Genomic DNA, 16,578 nt, shown 5'->3' with positions numbered 1-16,578 from the left:
TCCGTATCACACAATGTGTGGGAATAGTGGGCCAAAACACATGCAACATTCAGTGACAGCAGTGCCGATGTGGTGGAAAAAACATCTTCTTGCTTAAATTGTCCAGCCTCCCCAAGAGCAGGGCAGTGGTGGTGAGTAATAGTCCTATTCACAGGAGCCCCTGTGCTGGGCTTGTACAAGGTTCCAAGCATGACATCAGTAAGTGTTTTATTAAAAAAGGATAACAGTCTAAAAGGGGACACTCCTGGCTGGAGCACTTCCATCAGGACATTAGTCTTGACTGCCACCAAGGGCAAGCTAAGGTCCAGGAACTCAACTTCCCTCTTCACCACCATTGCAAATGATGCTTACTGCTCCATATCCATGGTGTAGTTGGAGAAAGCATGCCATTTTCTCCAGAGTTATCCAGTCTGCTGGCTTTACCCAGATAATAAGGAATCATAAGGCTCGTATTCCTCAGGGTCCCACGACCCCTTCCATTCTTCCATGAATCCTAGCCCATAGGAATAGAGCTCAGTCTCTAGCCTGATGGCATGAATTCAGTTGGCACCGGAGTTGGCATCGAACATGCCCTTCTAACTCCGGACTTGGAGTCAGGGATGATGGTACCACTCGGGGTGCTGAAAGGGCCGGCTTCTGTACCATTGCCTGGGAAGGCCAACTTAGAATGACCGGCGCCGATCCGGATTCATCTGTGATTCCTTGGGGCACAATTGGTACTGGATCTGCCAGTGTGTATCCAGGACCTGGCCTGGCAGGTCGAGCTGGACTGTTTCCATTGGGAATAGGGTCAAGACTGATTTGCAAATGGCTAGGTCCAAACAGGAATGGCATGGTGAGCAAAAAAACTATGGATTTAGGCCCAGATATCTGTACTCGGGTGAATGTATGACATTGTTCTGCATTCTGTCCATCAATAGTTCTTTTTGTCCTGATCTAAATGTACTAAAGGAAATTTTTGTTTGTTGAATTAAAAAAGTAAAAAACATATATTATACTTTAATAATTATTAAACGTGGTGGTACAAGATTAATGACATTTCTTCTTTTTTACATATCATTAAAATTAAATTTTATATTCAAATTTAAAATACTAAGCAAAACATGTTATAATTAAATAAATATGCTTCATTTTGTACATGTTTACCATTAAGTTGTATTTACTAATAGTTTTACTTATTTAGAATAATTATTTTAATGTAACTTTATTTTTGTCGTGCTTTTTCTTTAAATCCTATTTTCTATGGGTGGGTGTTTCAGTACCAATAGCTGGTCATGTGTGGTGCTGGACATACTACTGTTTCTTTTTTTGGAGTTAGTGACTTAAACTCATAAGTTTGGTTCCAACCCAGGGGTGTGAAGTGTACGTTTACACTTTTGAGTAACTTTACTCTCAAATTTTGTGAATAGCCAAAATTATGAAGTTACTGAAAGGTGTAAGATTAAATGACACATGTAAAGTATTAACGATTGTAAGTTTACATTTGTGACCAGCTCCTTGAGTGTTTTAATCATGCATGTGTAGAAGGAGTTACACTGCAGAATACTGTATTTAAAATTAAAATCTACACCTCGGCCACAGTTCCAAGCTGGAATTAGGAAAAACATGTTCTCAGCACTTTGATGGTCCGGAGTGTCTGAGGGGGTCTCACCATATTTGTGGTTTAACTAGTGCTGTTCCCTGATAAACGTTGACAGTATTTTGTGGGTAAATCAATTTTAAGATTATGACAATTTGGGTGTTACTCTAGTGTTTGCATGAGGATCAGAGCTTATCTCTTTAATTTGGGACTAAAATAGATAATACATAATGATATAATAATAATAATAATTATAATGATGATAATTTAATAAATAGAAACACACAAACATATAGGGAAATGTGCAGAGTTTAATTTGCTCTTTCTTGTTGTTGAGTGTGAAGAGGGGCCATCACTCACAAGAACCCAGGTCCAGGGCTCCAATAATTGGTCAGGGAGGTGTCAACAAGAACATTTTGCAAAATGCATCAAGTGCATTAGTAGTTTACTTGTTGAGTGCAATATGTCTGTACAGCTGCAGCAGTGCAAATCCACCTTTTGTGATAGTCCTGAAATTGGCATAGCCGTTTTTAGTGGTGAGTCAGGCCACTGCTGTCCCCTTTTGGAATGGCATTGGTTAAATCAGACCCTAGAGGGAATGGTTATTAAAAATGTTAAGCAAACACAGGAGATGATGGACGGAGCCCTGAAACGTTTCAGACAATAATCCCTAGTCAGAGATCTGGGTTGAATCCATCACTGTTCTTTAGCTTACTTCGCCACCTCAGTTCAGACACAGCTTTATACAAATTGGCTGGGTATACCCAGACGTGGGTCCCTTGCTCACTTTGCCACTGGATTCAAGCTAGCCTGGATGATGAGGGGTGTTACCCGGAAACCGGTCCCAGGAAGCTTGTTCCCGGTCAAGGAAAGACAAGGCTTGGTAGTTCGGGCTGGACTGTTCCCCTGAAGCACAGGGTCATGGCTGATTTGCTTATAGCTGTGTCTGAACTGGGGTGGCAATGTGAGCTAAAAATCGATGATGGATTCAACCCAGATCTGTGACTGGGATGTGTCTGAAAAGTTTCAGCACACAATCCATTATCTCCTTGTGTATGTTTTGGTCGCCCTAGGTTGGCAGGGTATGCCCAGACGTGGGTCCTTTGCTCACTTTGCCACTGGATTCAAGCTAGCCTGGCGGATGAGGGGTGGTAACCCAATAATGGTCCTAGGATACTCGTTTCTAGTCCAGGGAAGACATGGCTTGGTAGTTCGGCCTGGACTGTTCCCATGAGGCACAGGGCCAAGACTGATTTGCATATAGCTGTGTCTGAACTTCGGTGGCAAATTGAGCTAAAGAACGATGATGGATTCAACCCAGATCTGTGACTGGGGGTGAGTGTCTGGAAAATGTTAGCACTCTGTTCATCATCTGCTTGTGTTTGAGCTAATATTATGTTAATACCATAAAAATGAATTAAACATGAATGGGAACGTTAATGTTCCACAAAGAAAATGAAAAGGTATGCATGAGATCAGCAATAGGATATGATTTTGGTGTTGGTTGGATCGATGGCTGGAAACTAACATGAAGGTCTGAACACCCAAATAATGCATTGTTGCTGATGTTCTGGAGGTTACCAATAGAAAAAGTTGGAATGGAGAAGAAAAACACAAATACAAATTCTCAACTGTAGATGCCTGGTAAGCAAAAGGAATGCAGTACAGTGTAAGATTAAGTGGCTTTCTATCCTGAGGGACCACATCTTGGCTCACATTCTGTATGAGTAAATTACAGTGCAAAATTGGACCAAATGTTAACTACCAGGATGATGTTGCAGAAGAACTTCAATTACAAAAATATGTTTTGTTCATCAATGAAGGACTGAAAAATAGCACAACCTCTACAAGAGATTTTCAGAGGACAAAATGAGAGAAGGACTGGATTTCGCAACAAAGGTTGTGTGCTGCTCAATAAGCCTAGTTATCACATGATGAAAGGCTCCCTGAAGAAGGACCAGTGCCAGACATTGGGATCTTGAAGGTGCTTCAGAAATGGTTAAACAATAGTTACTGTCATGACATAGTAGTGAGTGGAGAAAATAACAAGCAGGATGAGAAAAGAATCTAAAGAAGGAAAAATTTATCAACAGTAAATCCAGGATGGAATTTAGTATTGGATTACAAGTAATCCCTTGGCATCCTTTAATAAATTGGGGGCTACCATATGAAATGGACGGCTTCACTTTAATTTACGCATTTCATTAATGTATTCTGGACCAGTTTCCATAGATGTATAACTTCAGTGTGCACATTGCAAGTTCAGCCCTGAAAAAAACTGTAGTTATTTCACTGGTGGTGATGAACATGTGCAAAGTCACTGAATTACTTCGAAAAATTAGCTTTGTAGAAATTCCTTTTTTGGTCCAAAGTGGCAACAGGCCACTGAGAATGAGGGCAAATTATTACTAAAGTGGTGACACACACAACAGCTGAATACAAACACGCACTGGCAAAGCCAATATGTCTCACCCTTAGGACATATTGGCTTTTTAAATGTTTCTAGCCAGCTGTCTATCATAGCAAGGCTTTAAAATAAAAAAAATGTTGAGGATATGACCCGCAGTCTTTTTTTTATGAACACACACAGAACAATGCAAGCCCTTTTCTTCATTTTGTTTCTGGATCTGAGTGAATTGGTGAAAAAATAGCAAGGTGGGTAGGGGGATGCAACATGGCGTGGTCAGGAAGCCACAAAGAGGGAGGGTGATCATGTGCAAAGCTACAAATAGGAGGGAGGAGGGGCAAAACAACACAAATGTGAGGGGTCAAGCAATACGGAGGGCGATGCAACATGGAGGGTGAAAGAAAATAGAGGGCGGGTGGGTGCAACACTGAAAGAGAGTACACAAGGGAGAGTGCAAGAAAATACATGCACTCTAGTTGAGTGCCTAAACAAAAAGAAAACATGCAGTGCCCAAGTAAGGGAGCAGATGAATGACAGAAGTGCTTTGCCTATGCTCTATGGGGAATACAAAACACAAAAAGTGAATGCCACACACACCAACATGTGAAAAACAAGCAAATGAGAGTGAGAATGAAGCCAACCAATGCCAGCAATTGGAGGCCTTTAACTCCCCTATAAGTAACAAAATATCTTGAAAATGACAGCAAATGAGCTCCCTTAGGTAAGACCTCAAAAGTGATGGATGAAATGCTTAAATTAATCTCAGCCACTGGTAATTACTTGGGTAATGTCCCCATCCAGGACTCTTTCATTTGGAGAACGACTAAGACTGATTAGCAAAAGTGGGTGTAGACTGGCCGAGTGGGTGAAAAAATGGTGGCCTGGAATGAGGCTGCAATCAATTGTCAGTGGCTTTGATTAATTAAAGCATTTCTTTAATCACCTTGTTGATTTTGCAGTACAGAGGAATAGGGAGACTGCTTTTTAAAAACATGTAAACATTAACATGCTGTTTTATAAAACTGTATGAGAACTACAATGTGAGAAAATGGTGAAAAAAACATGGTTTGGGGGCAACAAAGAATGATGTGATTACTTACGAGTGGGCCAGAGGGACCCTGTGGGCCTTCTCCTCCTTTGAGTCCAGCAGCACCCTGCAAAGTGAATTGAAATGTACACATTGAAATTAAGCATTTTCTGTAAATTTTGATTAAATATACTGTACTTTATATTGTTTGAAAACATTTTGATTATTAATGTTCAGAACACACATTAAACTGATATATATATATATATATATATATATATATATATATATATATATATATATATATATATATATATATATATATATATATATATATATATATATATATATATATGTATATATATTGAGTTTTCAGACAAATAATTATGCAGTATTATGCTGGGTCTCCTCAGGAACTTCGACTATCAGCCTCTCATTCTTAGAGGGACAGAAATATGAGCAAAAAATATTAGCTTTTCCATTCATATAGAGATAAGTTATTATGCCTGCAAATTCTTGAGTCTGAATCCAAATTCTAGATGTCAGAATGACAATAATGTAGACTTTCAGTGCTACAAACTGGTAAACACCACAATATTATACTTTCTAAACTGTTTTGATAACTAATTTCAGGTAATACATTTGTGGGTACTTCAGAAAGTCAAATTTGTCTCAAAATCTGGATAGGCGTACTTTCAATAGTATAGCAAGATTCAGAATAAGTTTCTTTGATAAGCATTGCTGGAAACTAATTTTAAGACAAAGTATTTACCATTACTTAAATACAGTCTTTCATGTGGCTGATTTGAAAGAGGTCTTTTTGGTAACAGCAGTTGTGTTAACAAAACAAAACTCTCTTTTTTTGTTTATGGAGCAAGAGTACTGATTTGCTGAAAAGCACATATATAAATGTCAGTTGAGGTAAGGATTCTGTGAGGGAGAAAGCATTCAAACATGTCTGTACCTGAGCACCTGGGAGACCTCTTTCTCCTGGGAAACCACGGAGTCCAGCAGGTCCATCTTTTCCAGATACACCTTGAGGACCTGGATCTCCCTGTGGGAATGATGACAATATGGTTATGAGAGGATATTTCAACAAGTCATCAGTACAAGAGATTAACATTGAAATGCATTATCCTGTTTTTTTGTTAAATTAAGTGATAAAAGCAGGATAATATTCCAAAGCAACTTCTAATGAAAATAATTGAAACAATGTAAAATAAATAACAAACAAGACAATTTTATGTCATTCTGTGTACTATTTAAAACCCTACCTTTGCTCCTTCCTTTCCTGCAGAACCGGGCAGACCTTGTTCACCAGGTGGGCCAGGAGGACCTGGATGGCCTCTTTCACCAATTGGGCCAGTTTCCCCAGTAGGGCCCTAAACACAAAAAACATAATCAGTAGTCAATGTCTGGTCTGACAGAGATTGCCAGTCAGAGTAAAATACAGTGCTTTAATACTCATTGTCTATTTCCAAGCTGAAAAATAGAAAATACAAATAGTGCACAAAAAAATTACGTCTGTCAACAAATAGGCACTAACTAAAATGTGTTAAGTAGATTCCTTCATCTGATATTGCCCTCAAGACAATACTATATAATGTGATGCACAACACAAGGTAACATGTGGTATCCTGTACAAAGTAATAAAACAAGCAATCACAATACCAAGGTCTTGCATTAGTTACATGTTGAGCTACTGGTTTGCAAATGTAAAATAAATATGGTGTCTGGCTCCCTTTGCATTTTTTATTTATTGACTTTTGTAGCAATCGCGGTACGCATCGCTCTAGGTTTCAGATGTTTAAACTTACTGCTTGGCATGCTGCTGTTGCTAAAAAAGTCAATAAATAGAAAAAACAAGTTGTGCGGCTGCACTTTTGGGGGGGTTCATTTTCTATTGTAGCAATTGTGGCACGTCATGCTTTAGCTTTATATGTTTAAAGCTAAAGTGCAGCATGCCCCATTCCTATAAAAGTAAATAAATGGAAGAGAAATGCTGCGTCTGTCACGCCATGCTTCAGCTTCAGCTGCTTAAATCTAAAGGGCGGCGTGCCACCTTTGTCACAAAAGTCAATGCAGTGTCAGGCAGGGGGGGAGCATGCTGCAGGAAGGACGGCAGCAATGACAAGAGGAAGGGGGTGCGAGCAAGGAGGCAACAGCTGGCCAGAGAAGGCCAACCAAAAAAAAAAAGACAATTGGTTCTGTTCGCTGGGAGGGAACCAGGCCCCCAAAGGTGGGACAGATGGAACGTATTGACCCACCAGAGTCAAGGAATTTAGAAAGGCAGGGCAGCTAACCAACCGGAAGAACTTAGGGTGTTGAATGCCCATATCCTGAATACAGCATGTCTCGAAGAGGCAGTACAATATGTGCCTAGGCGAGTAGTAAAAACTCACTAGCTGCAATATACATCTTGAAATTGCTTGATCTAGCGTGTCACAGGCTTGCTTTAAAATAATTTTAAAAATCTAATGCACCTTTTCATATAAAAGTTGACATTAGTTGGAACAATTAAAAATAGTTATTATGTTCATTGCCATTTCCTATAAAAACATATGGAAAAGACATGTATATTTCAATAAACTCATTTTGGTGGTGTATGGAACGGGATCTCTCACCTTGGAAGTTACTTTCCAAGTGTAAAAAGAAAGATTTAAGACACAGCTGCATCCTATTTGGGAGTGTGCACATTTTGAAACTCTGCTGACTTACAACTTTACTTAAAGTTTATAAATGGTAAAGCTTGAGGTGTTTTAATAGAAGAGAAGTGCTTTAGTGCCCTTTCTTGATAAGGTAAACTGTTCTGACTGTTATTTTGGGCTACAGGTACCAGTAGATAAACCTTCACTACTGAACAGTAGCCATTTTGAAGAATTCCCTCCACTTCATAATGTTCACGATCACAATGCTCCTGAGTGACAGGTTTGTTTAGTCAATGCCATTTTGAAGAATTCCTCCCACTCCATAATGTTCACGATCACAATGCTCCTGAGTGACAGGTGTGTTTAGTCAATGCCATCAGGACTAGTTAAAGTCCAGGATGGTAGTGCAAAAGGACATTTCCCATCCTTGTATCACTATTCAGGCTCCACACACACTGCTTTGTCTAATGCAATAGAATGTGCTGCCCTTCATGACTAGAACATCCTGAAATTGGTGGTCATCAGCAACAGAGGGATGGGTAACCTAAACTTTGTCTCAGGTGAATTCTAGCAAAGTCAGGAAATTTGACAGATTTCACAAATGGAAAGGTTTACTATCTCTACACAACGACTTTGGCCAAGGATTTAGCTTTGTGCACCCGTAATCTCATTATAAAGTGTAAACTACTACACTTCCCATGAGTGGAACACACACTAATTTAGTGTTAAGGTTATGCAAGTTAACTTTAATAAGGATTGCACTCTTTTATGTGTGGATCCTTAGGGATTTTTGATAATCAAAAAGGGTAACTTTATATTAAAAAAATATATAAGTGTCCAGTTCATACAATCAGTCTTTTTCAGTGGCTCAGACCTGCAAAAAGCAGTTTTAGACACTTGCAGATAAATTCTGGAATAGAAAGCACCATAGAATGAAAATAAGCTTGACTGTACCACAACTTTGATGTTTGAAATATATTTTGAATAATTATAGACACACAACATCCTACTGGTTAGGAATTGATGAAAATTGTACCTGTGGACCAACAACACCACCTGGGCCTGGAGGGCCAGTTTTGCCTTGGAAACCCTGGAGGTTGAAAACATCAAGAATAGGAAGAATTAGTTGCAATTAAGTAGTACATTTAATAAATTAAAATGTAATTTAGATGAATCAGCTCCTCTGAACCCCATATCAAATGCCAAATATATACACATTTACTTCAGCTCAAGTATACTAACAAGAAATATAATTGTATGCTATTAGACTTCTTTAAACAATAAATAACACAAAATACATTTGTGGTAATAAGCAATGAAAATAATCTAATACATTGAAATGGGATTTTCAAAAGCTCATCCTTTGCATGGTGCCTAACAGTCATGCGTTTTCAATGTTAATGAGTATGTACAGAGAAAGTAACAGTATCTTGATGCGTCATTTCATCCTCTCCTGCATCTACCACACAGTCCTCTAAGACAACGTTATGCCTATATAAAACTATACATCTAATCAACAAAAAACAAAATAGACTCACAAGGGGAATTTACATCCCCAGGAGTTGAAAAATACATTTCTATAAATGATTTTTGCTTTAGCATTAGTTTATGAAATTGTTCTAGATCTTATAGTATTCACTGCCATACATTTCAGTCAAAAACGAAATCATTGATATGCATAATATGAGTAATCTTTACGCAATGTCAATAATAGATGTGCAGAAAATAAACAGTGCAGGTCATGCATGGAAAGTAGCGCTGGAGGAGAGATGTTGAACTGCCACATAAACATTTACCATGTTGTGTAATAGTTCAGGCATCATATATGAAAACAGGTGTTCGGGAATTGGAAAAGGTTCAAATGAAAGTCAACAAATGGATGGAAGAATTATAAAGAGACCCTCATTAAGTTGGAATTTCTTCTTTGGGAAAATGTGACTAGAATTTGGGTAGACCAGGACTGTAAAGACAAGGGGATTTAATCAATGTAAGGTTAAACATTACTTCCATTGCAACAATTTACACAGAGGTATAGACTCCCTTCAAACATACAGGTAAGATTATTTTGTAGAGTGGCAAGACATTGGCGGGTTGTACCAACATACTCCTAGTGTTAGGGATAGGTAAAGTAAAATTGTCCTGATCACCAAAGCTTAGGGCAGGATGGGTTATTTTGCTTTTCTTTATTGGGATAAATTTGAAAAAAGGTAGATTAGACTTTGTACTACCTATGTAAATTAAGGCCACACTACTTTCCAAATGCTGAGGAACTCCATAAACCTATGCTCAACAAATTTTGTGCCTTACTCTAACCATTTATATATGCACAGAACTTACCTGTCTAAGATATGTGATGGGTGGAATTGGTATTTTGCACACATAAATAGTAAGTTGCAAATACCATATGATTAGTGTCTTGTCATGTATAAGGTTGGGCCTATGTTTTATCGATTAGAGCTGCATAAGGATCTGTTACTCGAATAAGTCCCCGTGTGATTTATAGGGAAAGAATGAGTAAACCACTTCAATCATTTTAGGATATAGTATTTTCACTGTTTGGACTTTCATTTTACTCAGTAGTTGCCAGACTCCTCAGCATTACCTATCCATGCATGAACTTAATTTGTTTAGACTTTATTATGTGAGTATTTACAAGCAAGTGCATGAATAACCTGCATTATGTAACATACAGGACGTTTGGCAGTCAGAAGGTTTTCCTTATACTTACCAGTCGGGAGGTAGCGACAAGTAACATTGATACTGTACATTACACAGAGGAAGCTGAAGCATGAATAGCTTCGGCAAAGATGGCTGGAAGTAATCAGGTTAGAGTAGCAGCAGGTATGCAGTGGAGCAGAAGTTAACATGAATAGCTACTAACATGTTCTTTATAAGTAGAAGCAGATACCTCAATTAGTAATTAAAAGCAATAAACTCAATCTGTTAGCATTTCAATAGGATACAAATCGTTTAAATGTGAAAAAGCATTCATATTTTAACATTTGCATCATGAACATAGCATATTTAATACAAGAAGGATTGCAGTATGAATAATGATGGGGTCTGCAAAAGGGCGAAACAGATTCATTCCTTTGTTGCGAAAGATAACGTGACTCCTCAGGCAGACATATTCTAAGTATGCCATGGGAAATATGCCAGTTTAGGCTAATCTATGATAGGGCAAGATGTGCATTATCGCTGATACACTAACCCTCGGTAAACTTTCAAGAAAGCAAAAGCCTCAGACATTTAAATGTCTTGATGGTGTTTTTTGAAGCACCAGCCCACTCTCAAATGTTGACTACAAGGCTTGAGAGTGTTTCTGAGAAGTGCTATGTAGAGAACACTGACTCAGGTCCTCAAGCATTTTTCCTTTGCTTCCCTTTGATAGGAGCTTGCGTCCAAGCGTAAACTGCATTGTTCTATTTTAAACTGATTCTGCCTTTAAATCAGATAAATATCAGTATTTCTAATGCAGTAGTAATTATATGCTGCATTGACTGGTCTCGTTGGTCTAGATAACCTATTAAATTTGCATAAATATTGTTCTAAACAATTAAAATAAATCCTCTCTTGTTTAGTCAACTTTAATCAACAGCAGACCCCTGAACAAAGACTCTGAGCCAGATTTGATTAAACAAATACAATATGAATATGTGGTCACTGTCAATGTGTCTGTTTAACATCTAGTTTTCATTCTCATCTAATAAAACAGGTCTAAGGTATGGTGCTTGATTTTATATGAAGTTGACCATCATTATCATATATTTGTAGAGTAGTTCACCACTGATAGGTCTGCTACATGTTTGCACAAAACTTAATTCACCAGAATATCTGGTGAATTGCTGTATGGCAGACATTTTCCTGAGTTTGTTGGGGCGTTTTAAGAATAATGCACACATATAAACATAAAAAGAGCCGCCCAACATTCACCTTCCCTCTTGTCTCATTAAGACATTTCAGTTCGTCTATTATGTCTATTAAGAGGGAGGCATGTGATATGAAGTGCACATTTCATAGTCGTGTGACACACAAAATAATGCCTGTTCGAAAATCTCTAGAGGGGCTTGCCACTCTCCTAAACCTGAAGTATCATATATTGCAAATGAAGGCATTGTCGTTATTGAAGATATGAGAATACTGTTTTTAAAATAATAAAGCTCTGTTATTGACAGATTTTTCCTAACAGCGTACATTCCATTAAAGACTAAATGAACAACTTTAGGGGACAGATTCATAGCTACCAATGCACTAGAAAGCCTTTCTGATTGTTTATTAAATCAATTGAAATGACATAAGCAGCCGAAATAAAGTTTAAATAGATGAGTTGATTACACAAAAGAGTCACACTGAAAGCTTACAATTTCTAAAAAGGCATAGGTCATAATAATTCTAAAGTGCAAAAAAGCATAACGTGAAAATGGGTATTTAGGGCAGCTAATGCATGAAATAAAGCATGGCGTGGAAGTTAGTTGTATTCAAAGCCAAAAAAAACAGTGACCTTCTAACGGACAGCAACAGAATGAGTGTCATATCACATGGCTGGCTGAACGATGTCCCACTGATGGCTGCATAAGCAACTGCTGCTGTTTCTGAGGATCAATACAGCAACGTTTCATTTCAGTACGAAAACCACAAATGAATACAAAGGTTGCTTGTGTATAACTTTATAAACTTCTGTCAATTAATTCCAAAGACAGACTGTATTCCGATTCAAATTTTAAAGACAGGGCTATCACTTTGGTTTACAGTACAATTACTCAGGAACATAGGGCATCATATGCAAAAATTACATTTGCATAAAGTGGTTGCAAAGTGCGCGCTGAGTTTTTGCGAACGCAGTCTTATTTTACGAACCAACCTATATTCAGCTAATTCGGTTCACAAATATACTTAACTACAGTGTTGCAAAACGACCTGCCTAACTAATATTCATCAAGCAGGTAGCCATTTGCGACCCCCTGCGATTGGCCACAATCACAGGGATGGTGGACTGCTAGGATCTGGAGACCACCATAACTAGGATTATGTTTAAATAAAGAGATTTTTTTTAATGCAGCACATTTTCCATAAAAGAAACAGAACTCTGTTTAAAAAATAAAAGTTTCCTAGTGGACTACTGCCATTTTTTCAAGATTCTCCATGGGGAAGGGGCCCAAACTTTTATGACTCATGAGAAGGCATTAACCAATAAAGAAAGTCCCATTCCATTTGCAAACCTGTTGGTTTTGAAAATTGCAAGGTTTGTAATCACAAAAAGGCTTTTTACAAGAGACCCATGAGTCACTACTTTTCTCAGATAGGTGTTGAATTTGACCCAAAACTAAAAATTATTTTAATTTCTCATATTATTGGGCCATTATTTTTTGACTAGGCTATATAGATAAGCCACTGACTGGATTGCATTCTTTTTCTTTCTTCGAAGTGTATATTTTAGTAGTAAGTATTAACACGCCATCGTTATCTTACAAGCTGACTTCATGTTCAGGCCTTAACTGGCAGAAATCTTTAGAAAACTCTATTATCACCAATATCCACTCAATTTAACTTAGGCCCCATTTAATTTGTCTCAAAGCGCCCATAAGTGGATTTGAGGCTTTGTGCCTTGGTGCAATACAAATGGTATTATTATGTAAATGAATACATAGTTATCTATCAAGTATTCTGTGGCATTATTCTTTCTTGGGAAATTAACAGGATGAATTCAGAGAAATTCTCATTAAGATGTATTTAGCTGAATGTACCTTTCACTTCTGCCTAGTGGTAAGAATCCTCAGTCTCGTGGTACTGTTTCCTGTTGCTATAACAACAACAGGAACGAGTACTACAAGACTGAGTAATTTTAGAGCGAGAGAGAAGTGATAGGTGAATATAGATAAATGTATCCTATTCCCATTCAGGGCATATGGCCACTTTATGTGTGGGCATTATCAAATACTAATCAACTATATAACGCTTTACATGAATTTGTGACCTTTAATTGGAAGCATTCATGCCTTATTTTTGCTCCCTCTTCAAGCCATTTTTTTTCAGCTTCTAAGCACCTTTTTCATCAAATAAAGGAAATGCAGCACTAGGATATGAAGTTGTAAAGTGGGAAGTGCACCATTAAAGACATTATGAAGCTGACTTTAGGGAACCATACGGTCTTACAATATCGAGAATGGATATAATGCTTCTTGTGCCTGCAATTTCTGGTGCCAGCATGGAGTGGCATGTGCCTTCCAACAGATGCCATCTAGTAAACGCGAACAATCTGCTCAGCCTTCCTGTTGAGTCCCTCCGGACCGTGCTTATAGGGGCTTGGCTCTCAGTGTTGGCACGCAGTGCTGCGTTTTGCGCCAATGTGATATGACACTCAGCGAGAAGGGCAAGCGGTAATGTACATTTGCTGAAACGCCTCCTTCACCTCCTTTAATAGGCTGTTGTTTTGAATTGCATGGCATTCTTATGCTAAGTGCCAGGCTTTTCATTCTGGCACGCAATCAATAGGATTTCTACCTTGCAGACAAGGCACAATATTAAGCTGTTTGACACCTGCCCCGCTGAGCTTGAAAAGATGGCTGCTTTCGATAAACAAATCAACTCAGGTACAAAAACATGTATCTCTTTATGCTGCCATACTGGGCCCAAAGCCTTGAAACATCTTCTCCTACCCGAGCATAAATGTTTACAAAAAGAAGCCCCTCAGTGAGGCGACCAGGTGTGCAACAGCTTAAATCCAAAGCTTGAATAGATATACTTACAGTTTCTCCTCGCTGCCCAGGGTGGCCAGGCAATCCATCCTTTCCAGGTGGTCCCTGAAATTACAGAGACAAACAGAATTACTCAGTGCTATTCTGGCTAGAAAATGACATTCTATTAGGATAAAAATACGTGCATTAGGTTTCACTCTGAGACATGAATTCATTTACTCTGAACAACATGCAACGCTTTCAATACACGTTTCAGTCTGGTAAAGTTGTATATAAGGTCCAATTTCATCAGGTTTTTGAGGAAAACAGAATTTTTTAACAGAGTCTCGATGGGCCCGTGAAGAAAACTCAGAAATCTGGTACAGCTGCGGTTACTCTTGCAATAGGAGCATATACCTGATTTGCTTGGAATTCAGAAAGAATTCCAGGAGTATTGTAGTAAGCTGGAAAAATCAAACAATTTCAGAAACACTGAAATATATAAGCATTTCTGCATGCAGAACTTTATTCACATTGGCAGACATGATAATTAGACTGTACATTTGACCCAAGCTCTTTTAAGCGGATCTAATTTGTTTGAGCCCTGTGATGAGCCTTGGATATTATAGTTTATATTGTCATAAAATAAATTTCTTCTCAAAGGAGTATCTGGGTCCACATGTCTCTGTGCCGCAAGCTACTATTCTAGTAATAACATTACTTCAGTTTGTGACAATAGTTAAACTACCTTTAGGTAACCATGAGTTAAATTTCACAGGCCTAGATTTGCTAACACATTGTGCTGGGCTTGCATTACTTACGTGCATTACTTCTGTAACAAAACACATGGCAAAGTGTTATGTGGGGATTTACTCCCCAATGCAAATCAGGATTTTTGTTGGATAGCTTCCCAAAGTAATGCAACATTGCACAATGCTCTGCCTTGGGTTACATTGCGTCAAGGGGGCATTCCAAGGGTGTGGCATGAGTGTTCCAATCCAACCACCCATGTGTTTTGATGCATATCCTTATCTACTAACAATCATAGATAGGGCTTTGCATGAAAATCATACGCATCCTCGAAGCAGACACAATGAGTCCCTCCTCGCTTTTCTTACTTTGCATGCACGCAGCATCGTACAATGCACATTCAAAGTAGGAAAAGTGTTAAAAGATAGTTTTTGCACTGAAAGGGTCCCCTTCCAGTACAAAAACTATTCCTTACAGAAGTCACACATGCTTGGACTATGGCGCAAGAGTGTGTGTGTTGGTGCATGGCAGCCTAAAGTGCCCAAGCACAGGAATAGAAGAAAACGGGGCCGCTCCTTAGTAGATATGGCGGTGTTCTCCTCTCTCCCTTTCATGCAATGCAGCACAGCATTATTAGTTGCAGCGCTGTGTTACTTTCCCTTTAAGTAAATCGGGGCCACAATATTTTAAAGATAGAGCCTGACAGCCCATTGTTTACTGTAGTTTACCGTAGACTGCCCTTTTTTACGTTCTTAGCTACTTTGTCTTTCAGGTGCAGGTGCAGCCGATACCGGTAAGAATGGTGGGGCGAGGTGGGATGGGACGAGGGAAGTCGACAGACAACAGGATAGGAAAATGTAAATAAATAAATAAAACCACTTACCTGACACTCGTCGCATCGCAGAGTCGGCGATGCGGCGGACTGAAGGTAATTGGTTTTATTTATTTATTCATTTTTATTTTCCCATCTGTTGAATCTCCCCCCCCCCCCCCGCCTTGCCCCTCCCACGCCCTGCCCCACCGCTCTTACAGTATCATCCGTGCCTGCCTTTTTCAAAGGCAATTCTTCAGATTCTGTCTAATAACATTCACCAAGGAAAATAATGACCACACATTTATTTATAGTCTCTGTAGGTTCCGTACCCTGGGTTTGGTCACACGAAAGAGTTCTTGCTCGGATACCTCAAACGACTAAACACATTGGGTTTGCTTTCAGTTAAATAGTAAACTAATCAAAAAGGCTTGCTTTATTTCGAATTCAGTAAATCATCTATAAAGTTCCTGGACGATTCATCTGAAATGTTTCAAACAGTGTTGTCTGATTGGAGTCATTCAATAAAAGCGGGTAGTGCTATATACTTACAGGGGGGCCCTTCGGTCCAGGAAAGCCAACGGGGCCCTGAGGCCCTTGAGGTCCCTAAAATACAAACATATGGAAAGTTAAGGACGCAGTTGGCATCATATATACATTGACAGTGTACTTTGGGGACTGA

General features: G+C 38.8%; 1 protein-coding gene across 4 annotated transcripts in view; it reads right to left on the bottom strand.

Moving 5' to 3' along the window:
- COL11A1 (collagen type XI alpha 1 chain) overlaps nt 1-16,578 on the bottom strand; it is a 393,450-nt gene that overhangs the window by 113,622 nt on the left and 263,250 nt on the right. For all 4 annotated transcript variants that reach the window (XM_086954309.1, XM_086954306.1, XM_086954313.1 and 1 more), the window contains 6 exons: nt 16,449-16,502; nt 14,408-14,461; nt 8,698-8,751; nt 6,288-6,395; nt 5,978-6,067; nt 5,087-5,140 (listed from right to left, as the gene is read on the bottom strand). In XM_086954309.1, coding sequence (XP_086810435.1) covers nt 5,087-5,140; nt 5,978-6,067; nt 6,288-6,395; nt 8,698-8,751; nt 14,408-14,461; nt 16,449-16,502 — 414 coding nt within the window. The remainder of the gene's footprint in view (nt 1-5,086; nt 5,141-5,977; nt 6,068-6,287; nt 6,396-8,697; nt 8,752-14,407; nt 14,462-16,448; nt 16,503-16,578) is intronic.

Source organism: Lissotriton vulgaris, chromosome 1_1 (genome assembly GCF_964263255.1).
Source record: "Lissotriton vulgaris chromosome 1_1, aLisVul1.2, whole genome shotgun sequence".
Lineage (NCBI taxonomy): Eukaryota > Metazoa > Chordata > Amphibia > Caudata > Salamandridae > Lissotriton > Lissotriton vulgaris.
The sequence above is the reverse complement of the archived record's forward strand: the minus strand, read 5'-3'. Positions and strand labels throughout refer to the sequence as shown.